At 40.2% G+C, this 13,228-nt stretch overlaps 1 protein-coding gene across 1 annotated transcript in view; it reads right to left on the reverse strand.

Annotated features, from left to right (window-relative positions):
* Nucleotides 1-799: 799 nt before the first annotated feature.
* Nucleotides 800-13,228, reverse strand: part of LOC112138162 (immunoglobulin lambda-1 light chain-like) — a 33,933-nt gene continuing 21,504 nt past the window's right edge. The window contains exons 3-6 of the mRNA XM_036211033.1: nucleotides 12,924-13,212; nucleotides 2,161-2,217; nucleotides 1,371-1,679; nucleotides 800-1,303 (exon numbers count right to left, since the gene is read on the reverse strand). Of these exons, the coding sequence (XP_036066926.1) occupies nucleotides 1,041-1,303; nucleotides 1,371-1,679; nucleotides 2,161-2,217; nucleotides 12,924-13,212 (918 nt within the window). The 3' untranslated portion in view covers nucleotides 800-1,040. The remainder of the gene's footprint in view (nucleotides 1,304-1,370; nucleotides 1,680-2,160; nucleotides 2,218-12,923; nucleotides 13,213-13,228) is intronic.

Consider the following 13,228-nt stretch of genomic DNA (forward strand, 5'->3'; position numbering starts at 1 on the left):
GAGGGAAATAGGAAAATCCAAATGACTCCAAAGAACAAACTGAAGCTCAGATCAGGAGGTGATATCAGAGCTTGTCAAGGTTCAAATCTAAAACCTCCATTAACAAGCAGACAGAGGAAGACAAACAACAAGTCATTTTTGAAGGTGTTTCAGACTCAGAATGACCTCATGTTTTTAATAACTTCTTTTCCCGTTTTGAAAGTTCTGATTTTCTCCAGAACATCACAGCACTGAAATCCTCCCTTGTTCCACTGAATGACTTTGTGATGGATAAAAACCAGGTCACAGTTCTGTTCAAGAGAACCAGCATGAAGAAGGCAGACGGCACCAATGTGCTCTGTGTTCACTGAACTTCTGTGCTCACCAACTGGGAGGAGTCTTTCCCAAACTCTTTCAGATGTGTGCAAACAAATGTCAGATTCCCTCATGATGGAAAACATCAATAATACTAGACTCAATGTCTGAAACTAAAATCATGAGGACATTTGTCAGAATTACAACAGCAAACAATATATGTGTGTGTTGTGTTACTTTTTAATTGTTAAGCCACAGATAACGGTATGAAGCTGCAGAACACAAACATCTGCAGGAAGTTTGATCGTCTTTCAGCAGCATTTCCTGTAATAAAAACCACTGAGAGCAGATTCATATCTGCTGCTGTTCACTCATCAACCTCTCTCTCTGCTCTCTGTCTTTATTCTGATTCATGGAAACTTTTGATATGTTTATGTTCTTGAAAGAATAAAACAAACAGATCTGAATTTCTTTACAGAGGAATAAACAAATATTGCATCATCAAGGCTTTTATTTATGTTTATTTTAATAAACACAGTTACATTTAAAGAAGATGGATCACTGTGTATAAAAAATATTAAAATGAAAAAGGAGAAATCAATGTAACATCTTCATAAAACATCTACTGACACAGTTTGATGAAGAATCTGTATCAAGTCATTAAGAACATTAGAGAGCTGTGATCAAAGTGATGAATGAGATGAAAGGATGAGATTTGATGGAGAGAAAAGAGGATCAGAAAACAGTCAGTCAGCATGTTTGGAGTTGGTGGATGCTCCCTTGTTTCTGAGGATCATCAGCAGAGAGAGTCCACAGCAGTACACCAGACTCTTCACTATCAGCACTGTGTACAGCAGGCAGAGCAGCTTCACCCTGCACTCAGACTGGAAGGACAGCTTCACCAGGTCCAGAGGAGGAACAGAGGCTGTTCCCTCTGCTAGAATGCTGGAAGATGCTGGATGGGATGTTAGAGCTGCTGTGGAACCTGCAGCTGGAAGTGCAGCAAACTCTGAAACAGAGAAAGAGTCGGAATGAAGCTGAATCTCTGTTGAACACAGTCACCAAGCCTTCATTACCTTGTTGTGTTTGGACCTCCACTGTTCCCCCCTCATGTTTGACGGAGCAGATGTATTTATAGGAGCTGTCCTCTTGCTGATGGATCAGCAGGATGGAGGCGCTGCGTCCAGACTCTCTGAGATCCAGCTGCTCTGTCCCAGTAGAAGGAAGGTTCTCTGGTTGTCCGTTGTTCTTCTGTCTTTTCCAGGAGAACTGGACCACAGGAGGAAACATGGCTGAGGCCAGACACAGCAGGGAGCTGCCCCTCTCCACAGGGACTCTGGATGCTGCTGGGTACACGCTCACCACGGGCTTCACTACGGACTCATCTGAAGGTTGACAGCAGCAACAAGCAGCACAGACACACACTCACACAAAAGTCTCTTTTTTTCATGTAGAAAATATTTTAAAACATTTTTTGACAAACAAATGTATTTTGTGAACCGTTTCCTTCATTAAATTGATGATTTTCTTCAGTTTTGTTTCCAAACTTCAGTTAAATTCAGTTGAAGTTCAGATCTGATCTTGTTCTCAGAAACCAGCAGATGTTCCAGAATTAGTGAGATCATCAAACTCTAAATATTTGTAACTTCACTCATATTTGCAGAAATCAAGAATCAGTTTAGTTGTTCAGTGAGATTTCAACATGTTTGCAGAAATGATTCAGCTTTTCTTCTGTAACAATGGCTGCTTGATGAATTCTCTGCTAATGATGAACAAACTAACATGTGAAGCTGAAGCAGCAGAAACTGACTTGAAACACATTTTCTACAATCAAACAGCTGAAGGAGCAGAAATGTTTCTTCTTACCCGATACAAACAGTCCAGTTCCAGATCCAAAGATGAGGTAGTAGTACCAATAGCCCGACCCACACATTGAGAAAGTGTGCTACAAAAACCTGTGTGCTGTTCAAGTGTCATCTGAGTGAATCAGGATGATATTTCAGCTCCATGATGAGTTTCTCTAATGTTCACATCAACATGACTGTCTCTGTCTGCAGTGGAGGAACTTGGTGAACTGCTGTGTGAAATGATGGAAGAAAATGACAAATATTCCTGCAGTTATTAGATAAAGATTCATGCAGGAAGTGACAGCATGAAAGAGGAAATGTAGAGTTGTGCACGTGTGCAATTATCCTGAAGTACATCAGTGTGTTTTCTTCTGATCCTCCTGAAACCACAGGAACATGAGAGAGCAGCACAGTTCTGCTGGGAGTCCAAACACAGACACATTCAGCATTCAGAGCGCTCACTTCCACTCTCAGAGTTTCTGTCTCAGTTCTGGTCTCTGCTGGTTTCATGCAGTCAAACAGAAGCAGAAAGATCTCTGCTCCTCTGAGAAAACCACACTTTGGGTTGGAATCACATTGTGTCTGAACAGAACATTCTCTGAACCAGAGCAGTTTGTGTTTCTGAAACCAGAGAAGCTGATTCAATGAAGACTGCAGATGTAGACGATGAAGAAGCTGATATCCACATTCACATTCTGGAAGGATCAGTTACTAAAAGATCAGGACAGAAACTCTGGAACATTTAGAAAATCTTTCTTTATGAAGCTCAGTGATATTGTTGGTGGAGAGATAGTTAAGTTTCATATGATAGAGTTAAGATGAACAACTCTGGTAAGAACATGGATGTAAGAACATAGAAAGACTCATTAGTAAGAAGCAATGAAGTTAAAGAAAATCATAGAGATCAATGTTTGTCTCTTCCTCTCTGAGGATGTGAGGAGTCTCTGGAATGAACAGAAAACTTCAGGAGAACAGCAGCTGTAGAGAAGAACCAGCAGAAACATCAAGTCATTCTTAAGAATAGAAGAGTTTTCCACTGAAAAAAGTTTCAAAGCACTTTGGACCTTAAATCACAGTAGAGAAGCTTTATGTAACTTTACACCTTTTAGCAGAAAATATTTTATATGAAAGTTTGATCTGTATGATCATTTTTACTCTAAATAATTCTGATTTCGGACACTGAAGTTTGGATCTCTGAACTGAAATAGCTTAAAACTGTATAAACAACAGATAGAAACAGCATTTGGTTGCAGTTTTATTTGAAACGGCTTTAATGGCATTTGGTAAATGGTCAATAGTAGTTTTGTTTTCCATGGTTTTCAACTTGACCTGCCAAAACCTTTTGTGATCAGAACTACATTTTAAAGACCCCCTCCAATGAAAATCATGTTTTTTAGTTTTTAACATGTATTTTTTGGCATTTTTCTTCTGAAAGAGAACAAATAAGAAATAATTTTGTGTTTACATTTCAGAGTATTTCTCCTTTTAAATCGCTGTCACTCAAACAGTCCGAGGAAAACTCTGTTTGAATTCCGGAGCTTTGCTTACATCACGACAGCCCAGCTATAGCGTAGGGGCCGGAGAAGAGAAGATAACATCCCACTTCTGTGCTGTAAAGGATTGTAATTCAGTAGGTGTGTTTCCATTAACTCTGAAATTTTGCAAATTGGAATTTCGATAATAAATTCTCCTAATGGAAACACAATTAAAAATAGAACTCGCATTTTTTGAAAAAAAAAGTTTTTGCACTTATAGGAGGTGGTATTTTGGGCGTATCGAAACAGACATTTTTCTGTAATGGAAACACTTTTATCTAAATAAATAAGCTTCTATGTATGAAGTGGACATCCGAGCGCAGCACAGCGGGCGCCACGAGAGATCCAACAGCTTCACAGCTCATTATAAGTTGTGTGTCCTCATGGCTTCATCTGGAGCTGCACTTCTGCAGCTCTGAGTCTGAGTAAGACGCAGAAGTCTCCTTTGTGGAAGACCGCGAGCGCAATGAAAAACTTTAATGGATCTTGTCCTGTTTTCAAACAGAAAAAAGGTCCAGTAGCTTACTTGCTAGAATGTTTTTTTTTAACAGCTGAACAGGTTTCTCACGTGCACCTGAGACTCTCATTAGACTCTGCTCAGCACGCGCTCTCCAGACAGAGCTGTGACGTCTCCGCAATGCTCCTTTTTCAGTGAATCAAATAAAAAAAAACTTGTTCTCATCCACTGCCGTGTTTTTAATGACTTATTGTGTGAGTTGGTTTGTGCTTTATTACAAAATTCTGATTTAATGGAAACAGCGTCATTTCGAAACATTGTTTTTTCAAAATTCCTAGAATTTCAATACAAAGTTTTGCGCAAATGTGTAATGAAAACACAGCTACTGAAATGTCATACTGATGTTAGCTTTCATTTTTACCCAAGGAATCTGAGGAAAGAATGAATTGGATATATCGATCACAGCAGCGTCAATAATTACTCTATTATTTGCAGAAAATAATCATTTTTCAATTACAATCATTTAGAAAACAACACGCAATGAGACACTTTCTGTATTCTGGCGTTTCATTAGATTTCTTGTTCAAGTGAATTCAACAATCAGCATGTGCTAGCATAAAAGCAGTTCTGAGCTCCAGCTAGTGCTGCTGCTGCTGCAATGCAGCCTAAATGATCATGTTTGATTTTATTTTTACATGGGCTCATCAAAGTCTGTGTCTTGCTAGCATGTCTGGAAAGGATAAGGGGCGGGGTTACGCAGCTCAGCACCAAAAGCCACGCCCACGCAGAGGAATCTTTGGAAAAGAAGGCTTCAGATCAACATGAAGAATGGTTTTTAAAGACGTTTAGGATGTGGAATTTTTGTTAAAAACTTCACAGTCCTAAGTAAAACCCCACTGGGAACGTTTAAAATTGATGTAGGGGGACTTTAGGACTTGATCTTTAGAATATTCAGATATTACAGCACACAGCACCCACTGTTTCGCATCAGTGATTTGGCAGAGTTTTTACGCCGGATGCCCTTCCTGACAAAACCTATACTTGAGGGGCACAGGGACCCAGTTAGGCAGTAGCCTCAAGGGTCTTGCCTAAGGACCCAACCTGGGTGGGGATCAGTGGACAACCCTGGGAATTGGACCAGGGGCTCATGCGTGTCAGTCCTTCACCTAGCCCACTGAGCCACCCTGCCGCTATATACACAACCAAAAGAACAAAACCAAATACGGCCACAGCCGTAACACTACCCTACATAAAATAAAATCTCTTCCCCTAAAGAAGTTTTTCCTAAGAGGTTGTTTACGAAGAATCTAAATCCAAGGCACACAAAATATGGAGTGCTAGCCACTCAAAATACCAAAGGATAGCCGCTCCCACGAACGCCACCGACAAAATGAAAGGAATGCTGGCCATAGAAATTGAGCCTAAGCAGCTCCCACGAATGCCAGCCACACCAAAAACAAAAAACAAAAGCTAGCCACTCCAACAAGTCAGCGTGCTGAACAGAGCACAATTCAACACAAGTCTGGTTAACAGATTTTGACATTACAAAAAACTCTGGGCAATGTGCCTCAGGTAACAGCCACACGAATGTATTGAACATTTTACCATCCTAGTAACATTTTCGTGGTTTGAATGAAAGGAGGAGAGCAGGTAGCTGATTTTTGGAGTCGCAAACTCCACACATAGGTTTTGCATCAGGCCAAAGAGGCCACAATGTGCCAACATGCGAATCCCTCACATTCTCAAAAATGGAAACACAACAATTTGTTCCTGTGAATGTTTAATGAGCAGGAAACTGGACATTCCTGAATGAAATGTGAGGAATAAACAGAAACTTGAGTCGCGAACTCCACAAATTAATTATAATGCTAGAGGCCACAGTGTGCTCAAAAGCACCGAAACACGAATCTTCCTGATTCTCAACAAACAGAAAAAAACAAATAAATACTTTGTTGTGGAAAAATGTTGAATCCGATGGAAGAGCAGACACATCTTAAGATTAACACAAGTGTTTAATAGCAACATCAGAAGAATACACGCGGTGCACAGGCATGTAGGGAAGACTGCCATAGAGTGTTCCGCCGAACTGACGGGACCCAAGCGTTTATATAGAGCTGGTCAAACCCCCTTCAAAGCAATGGTCAGGACATGTCACATGGCCTGATCCTCTTGGGTGATCATTATCTGAGAGGCCTCTGCTTTCTGCGTTTGTCTCGGGGTCAACATGTTATTTATGCCTTTACACCCCTCTGTTAAGGAGGATGTCATTTAAGGAACCCTTTGGGAATGTTTACATTCAATCAGCATCCTGCCTTCCTGCTGGGGACGTATCTTGATCTCATCCATTCTAGCTTGGGAAAGGTAAACAGGAGAATGCTCTTTGACATCTGTTCCTAAGCCTGAAAAAGGTCATCTGCAGGTTACAGCTTTGGGTCACACTCTGTAAGTTGGGCAGGATTTTTCTTTTTAGGTATCTGAGAATACATTCAACTACATGTATTAAGTGAGCACTCTGAGTTCAATTAAATGTTACATATAAGAATAAAATGGAATTAGAATTTAATCAAAATATTCTCTTACATACTTGCCAATGTTGATTGAGCAAGAAAGTAGCGTCACGACTTCCATGGCAGCCCTGGTCTGGAACAATTCCTTTGGGTGTGTCCCTTCACCAGCTACAGCTGCAGGAGCCACCACCCCTGCATCTGCCCGAATGGGGTTAGGGGCATCGGCAACAAGTGCAGCAGCCTCCTCTCCTACACTGTCACCCCACCACCTCCAACTGATTCCAACCAGCCAAGGTCTACCGTAGGGTATACACACTTCCTGCTCAAATGCGAAATGCTCTCAGATTTTAGCAGCAAAAGAGGTACAAATCTCGTTGAGTCTCGAGTGAAGTTTGGAGTTCAACCAGATGATACAGATATTATGTTCTGCTGGACGTTGAAATTGCATTCCAGTGTTACTTTGTCATCTGTTATATGCAGGGATGCTCAGTCAGTCGATGAGTGTGTAGGCGCAGGTTGTAGGTGTTTGACAGACATAAAAGTTTATGAAAGGTTGACAGGTTGTGGATAATAAATAAAAGATTAAATAAAACATCAGGAGTCATTTTTAGACAGAAAAGAAAAAATCTCTAATCTCTAAAAACCTAAACGCTATTGAAGAAAAACTTAAAAATTCACACAAAAAAAATTGACTAAAATTAGAAAAAGCATCAAAAGTGAATGTAAAAGCAAATGTAAACTGCTGTTCTAGACAATTCTTAATCAGTTATACAATTCTAAAGTGATTTGAACCAATTTTGTCTAAAAACCTAAAGCTATTAAAAAAAGCACAAATTTACACTAAAAAATTGACTAAAATTAAATAAAGCATCAATAATGTAAACTGCTGTTCTAGATAGTTCTTAATAAGTTTAATTATTTTAAAGGGTTTTGGTTTGATTTGGTCCAATAGTTTAAGAGGTTTTAAAGGCCTCGTACAGTGGCATTTTTTTTTTTAATTTAGAAAGTCAATGGAACTTGGAAAACAAATCCGATAAAAATATTCACTTAAAATGATCCAGCGCGATTTTATTGATCATTTTATGGTCGTGCACAGCTTTAAATTTGGGCGATAGGTGGTGATGGGCGGGGGCTGCGTGTGACGTCACTTCAGGGATCCCAGAGTGTAAACAACAATGGCGGACGGTTTGAGAAGCGACGCAGAACACGATTTAGCGGATATTTCTTTGGATGAAGGTGATGAGCCTTCATCAAACACGGGAATTTTAACGACACAGGGTTCGGAGGGTGTACAGCCCTACCACTTTGAACCGGAGGTTTCCTCATCTGAGGATACAGCAGTGGCGGGCCGTGCATTTCCCACCTAGGCCTTCAGTAGTGCTCCATCTGAATCAATCCAACCCTCATTTACTATTTTATGGCAATAAAACTTCTACTGCAGGTACAGCTGCCACACACACACCAAAAGCATAAAAAATAACCTGATAAATTTTCAATATTATGTAGGGAGATAGCAAAATTTTACTCACCAAAAATCCAGATTATTTAAACACAAAATCCATCCTTTCTATCCTCAAAAAGATTTCAATCACTCTGTCGTGCAGAATCCATGCGTTTCGCAGATGGAAAGTGTTCCGTGGCTGAGCTGGAAAATGTTCTGGTATTCCTGAAGCCTCTTGTGGTCCAGGAGGGAGACAAACATCAGTTTTTGTGATCTTGAAATCCGATCTGTGTCTGGAAAATAATATTGTCGGTAGTGCGCGCGAGGATTTTGCACTGCACGCGCCCGTGGTGCGTTCAGGGGCCTCGTAGATTTCCTCGTATCAGCTTCTCTCCGGCTCAACGGAGTCACGGAACTCCTTTACCCGTGCCAGACAAAACTGTGCCACAACTTTACCCAGACATTCATTTTCCACCAAAAATCAGACGATGAGACGCTTTCCACTGGCAAAATCTTCAAACCTGACACGCCGCTCCTCGGCACCTGTGTCCGTCACATAACGCAGAACCAGAGCGAGCTGCGAGCTATCCAATCAAGGCTCGTGAAAATGATGACGTTTCCGAGGGCCCGCTAGCTGGCCTTGCACGTGGTCTACTCCAGATCTGATTGGTTGAAGCAACAGTTTGGTCGACAATTATTTTATGCTACAGGGCCCGCAAAACTGATTGTGAAGGCCTCCGGGCAGATTTCTTTGACCCTAGCAACAAATGGTGCTGCAATGTGATTGGTTAATGCTTAAATAGGAAAATACACGTCTGGAAGCAGCGCAACCAGGGAGACAGCAATGAAAGGACGAAGACAGAGCATTTGGAATTATAGAATACGTATTCACGGAAATAAATAATAATTAATATCAGTCTGTGATTCAGATATTTTTAGGCCAGCAGAGAAGGCCTTGCAGGCCCTGACGGCCCGCCACTGGGATACAGGGGCTTCGGATGACGATGGTGAAAGGTCATACAGCGATGGCGCCGAGAAGACGATCAAACTTGACCATTTAGAGGAATTAAAAGTCGTAATAAGGTTTCCGTAGGTGAACCTGCGGAAGGATCATTACCGGAAAAGGAAAGGCGCCGCCGCTGCCGCGGAGCGTCCTTTGTCGTCCTCCTCCAGGGCCGAGGACGGAGCCCCCCCGCCCGGGTCTGCTGCTGCTGCGGCGACGGGTGGGCTCGCTCCCCCGCCACCCTCTCGGCCTCCCTCGCCCGCGCGCAACCAACCTCCGCGCGGGACCTCTTTCCAGACGGCCGGCGGGGTCCTCCTGCGCCCTGCGCGGAGGCCACCCCCGCCGGCCTCACGGCCCCGGGAGGGAGTAAAAACCCTTCGTGCCGGCTCGGCTGCCGGCGCTGGACGACTGTTCACCATTATCCCGTTCGAATCCCCAAATCCACGGCAGTCCAAATTCTATTATGTTAAGTAATTCCATGCCCAGAAAGTCATCACAACACTAGCGGATCTAGCTGTATGTTCCTGTACTGACGTCACACGACCTATGACCTTACTTATCGGTGGCTGCAGAAATTCTGAGCGACCGCTCTATCTTTGAACACTTGTAGAGAGTACACGGGGCCGCGGGTGACAAAATAATTATACGGGGGTTCATTTGTGACATAAAAACTAATGTTTTATTGCAGTTTAAGAAAAATCAAGATTTTCACCGCACGAGGCCTTTAAGGAAACATTCTGTCATTTGTTGACGGTCCCCATAGATGAACAGAGTGAATGTCTGTCGAACATCCAACCTAAAACTAACTTCACTGCAGTTTTTAACTGCATGTTTTGACATTATTGAAGTTATGTTTCCACATGTGGATCTTTTGTACCGATATTTGCTGGTTTAGTCGGTGCTTATATTCATGGGGTTCACTGTGTTGGACCGGTTCAGGTCCAGCCTCGCGGCTGTATTGGTCCTGTAGCTGTCTGGTTCTGGTGATGATCTGTGGTTGATCTGCTGCTGGTTTAAGAGATTCCAGAAACAAATGAATGTTGGTTTTAATTTTTCTCCTTTTTTCGTATTTAATGTTCATTTTAAATTGTAAAGCACTAGCTGCAACACATGAAAAGTGCTTTTAAGAAATGAAGATTGATTGATAAATTCAGTTGTAGAATAATAACCAAATAAAGTCAGATTATACTCAGTTACTTTCCGTTCTGCCAAATGTCAACATGAAATGTGAACAAGTTTTAAAATAGAAATCACAGCTGATCATCACAGCGTTAACTGGAGGTGAAAATGAAGAATGATGCTGTCCAGTTGCAGGAAATTTAAATCACTATAAATAGCAAACTAAAAAAAAACTAAAAACAAGTTAGTCAGGTTTTGTCTCATCATGTAACAAAAATAAAAAAGCCAAAAGCTTACACTCATTTATGTTTTTATTTTTTATGAATAGTTGTGAAGTTCTTAGAAATATTCAGGATATTTTGTTCTGATGTATCCAATCCTATTTCTGTTAGTATGACAAACCACAAATGCAGTACTTTTTCTCAAAAAACATAGTTGAGATACTATTTCAACTATTTTCTTTTTTGCAATATTATTATGAAAGCACAATTTTGAGCTAATATGTTCAAAAAAGGTCTTTGACTTGTTGTTTGTGAATTAGACTTTTTCAGATAAATTGATTTTTTTTTATTTTTTTGCATCAAAGTTCACATTCCAGTTAGAAGTGTCTGGATAACTCAGTTGGCTGGTGTTGGACCTGGGTTCAGTTTCCAGGACAATGAGCTAAAATCCAGTGAGGGTCCAGACAAGACCCTTCATGCTGCTGCATAACTTGATCTGTGTACCTTAAAAATACAGGATTGTGTCAGGAAGAGAATCCAGCGTAAAACTCTGCATAACCACCTGTGTGAATGCTGATTCACTGTGGTGATTCCTGACAGGATAAACGGAAAGGTGAACAACATCAGAGTTCACTTTATAGTTGGTGATGGTACAGTTAAGGAGAAAATGTTGAAATGACACGTCATGTCTTAAACTTTACTGACCACTGGACTATACTGTAAAGTTGTAACGTAAACATTTACAGAACAATGTCTGCAGACTGACGATGACAATCTTTAAAAGGAGAATCATTCAGATTAAGTTCAGACAGCTGAGTTGTCCTATGACAACAAACACACAAATAGTAAAGAGTGATTTTGATTTAATTAAGATACCTAAATGTAATCATCTTATATCATCTCAGTTTATTACTAATGTTTATTAATCCCTTTAATAATCCTTTATGCCACTGATTTACAGCATACCATGAAATCAAGGACTGAACTTTCAATGACTTAAAACAAATAAACAATATGTATAATTGTTTTATTATAACTGTAACTGAAATTAAATTCAGGCATAAAGTGATTACTGTTTTACCAAACTCCTTTTCTGGGGTTACTAAATGTTAAAGTTTAGTTTCCTATTTGTTTGTCAAACAGTTTCCTTCAGACTCCCTCAGCTGTATCTGAATGAACTCTATTTAAATATGTTTTTCTTTAACAGTTCTGGTATCGTCTGTCCGTCCTGGGATAGGATCTCTCCCTCATGTGGACATCCTGAAGGTTTCTTCTTTTTTCTGACTCACGTTTTTTTTAGGAGTTTTTCCCTACAGGGAGGGTCAAAGGTCAGGGATAACCAGTTTTACTTAGTCTGTTAGTTTTTAGCTGTTTTTCATATTTTATGACAAATTTTCGGTATCTGTAAAATTACTGGTATGAAGCCCAATAAGGCAAATGTTCTTTGTGATATTGGGCTATATAAATAAAATTGAATTGAATTAAATAAACTTGTAAATCTGTAAAGGCTTTGTGTCTATAAATGTTTACAGTCTGCTGTTTTCAGATGTGTTAGAAAACTGTGGTTAGAGAAATAAAAGACCTGTAATGTTGAATGTGTTTGTTATCACACTGAAGATAACATTTCAGAGTTTTTTTATGTTCCTCAAGATAAGTCCCAGTTTCAAAACAAAGAGAAGCAGAGAATCATTTCAGGAGGTCGATCTGAAGTTCTGGCAGAGCAGCAGATGTTCTCTAAATGCTGACTCAGCATTAACAGCTTTGAGGACTTTTCTGGAGGTTTAGCAGGAGGACTAAAGGACAGAAGATGGTGACGGTCCATCAAGACGTCATCTGGAAAACACAGATTATCAGAACTTTACCAGATCTACAGTTTATTTGTTTTGTGTGTTTCTCTGATCAGCTGATAATCAATACATTTAAAACAGACTAAAAACTCAACTTTCTTCAGACTCACTGATTTCTGAGTTTCTGTGTCTGCAGAAACTGTGATTTCTGTGTTTATGGATTCATTAAAAGAGTATTGTCAATCCACAAATTTGGACAAAGGAACCATCTGTTTGTAATTATAACATGTTCATAATTTCATAATTTCATTATTTCATTTCCCAGCAGATCCAAACCATGAGTTTATTTAATATTCATGGTGTGGTCATGGGGTTTATGTGTCATTTGGGGGGGGGGCAATGGTGTAGGGTTGGTATTTACTTTGAAATATTTAAATTCTGAATGACTTCTTGTTTGCTTGTTTGTTTGTATGTTTTTTTATAAAGCAATTTGATCTGCATGGACCTGTTTAAAAATTAAACTTAATTTAAATTCACTTTGCCTTCATTTGATCCCTTAATCCTCAGTTCAGTGTGTTTGTGAGTCTGTGTGAGATGGAGGAGAAACATGTGAACCTGGCTGTGGTTTCCTGCTCTCTTTCTGTCACAAACACTAACATCTGTTCATCTGCAGGTTTTTGTTCAGCCTGCAGGAATCATTTCTCACTGTGGAGATCCTCTTTCCAGCAGCTGCAGTAATAGGAGGCTGAATGATCCACTTTAACTTTATTGATCTTCAATTCACATTCTGTTTGTGTATTTTCAGCAGTGAATTCGTCTTTCTGAGGATGACCATACCTTGTATCTAATGCACCATTGCTTCTATCAATATCAAGAATCAGTCTGAATGTTTCTGTTTCTTTCTTCTGGTACCAGAATATGTAGTCTTGATCACACTCCTGAGTTCCTCCACAGCTGAAAGAGACACTTTGACCAACTCTCCTGGTCAATGTTAAATCCTCCTGAATGAGTTCTGCT

The sequence above is a fragment of the Oryzias melastigma genome, unplaced genomic scaffold (assembly GCF_002922805.2).
Source record: "Oryzias melastigma strain HK-1 unplaced genomic scaffold, ASM292280v2 sc00388, whole genome shotgun sequence".
NCBI lineage: Eukaryota > Metazoa > Chordata > Actinopteri > Beloniformes > Adrianichthyidae > Oryzias > Oryzias melastigma.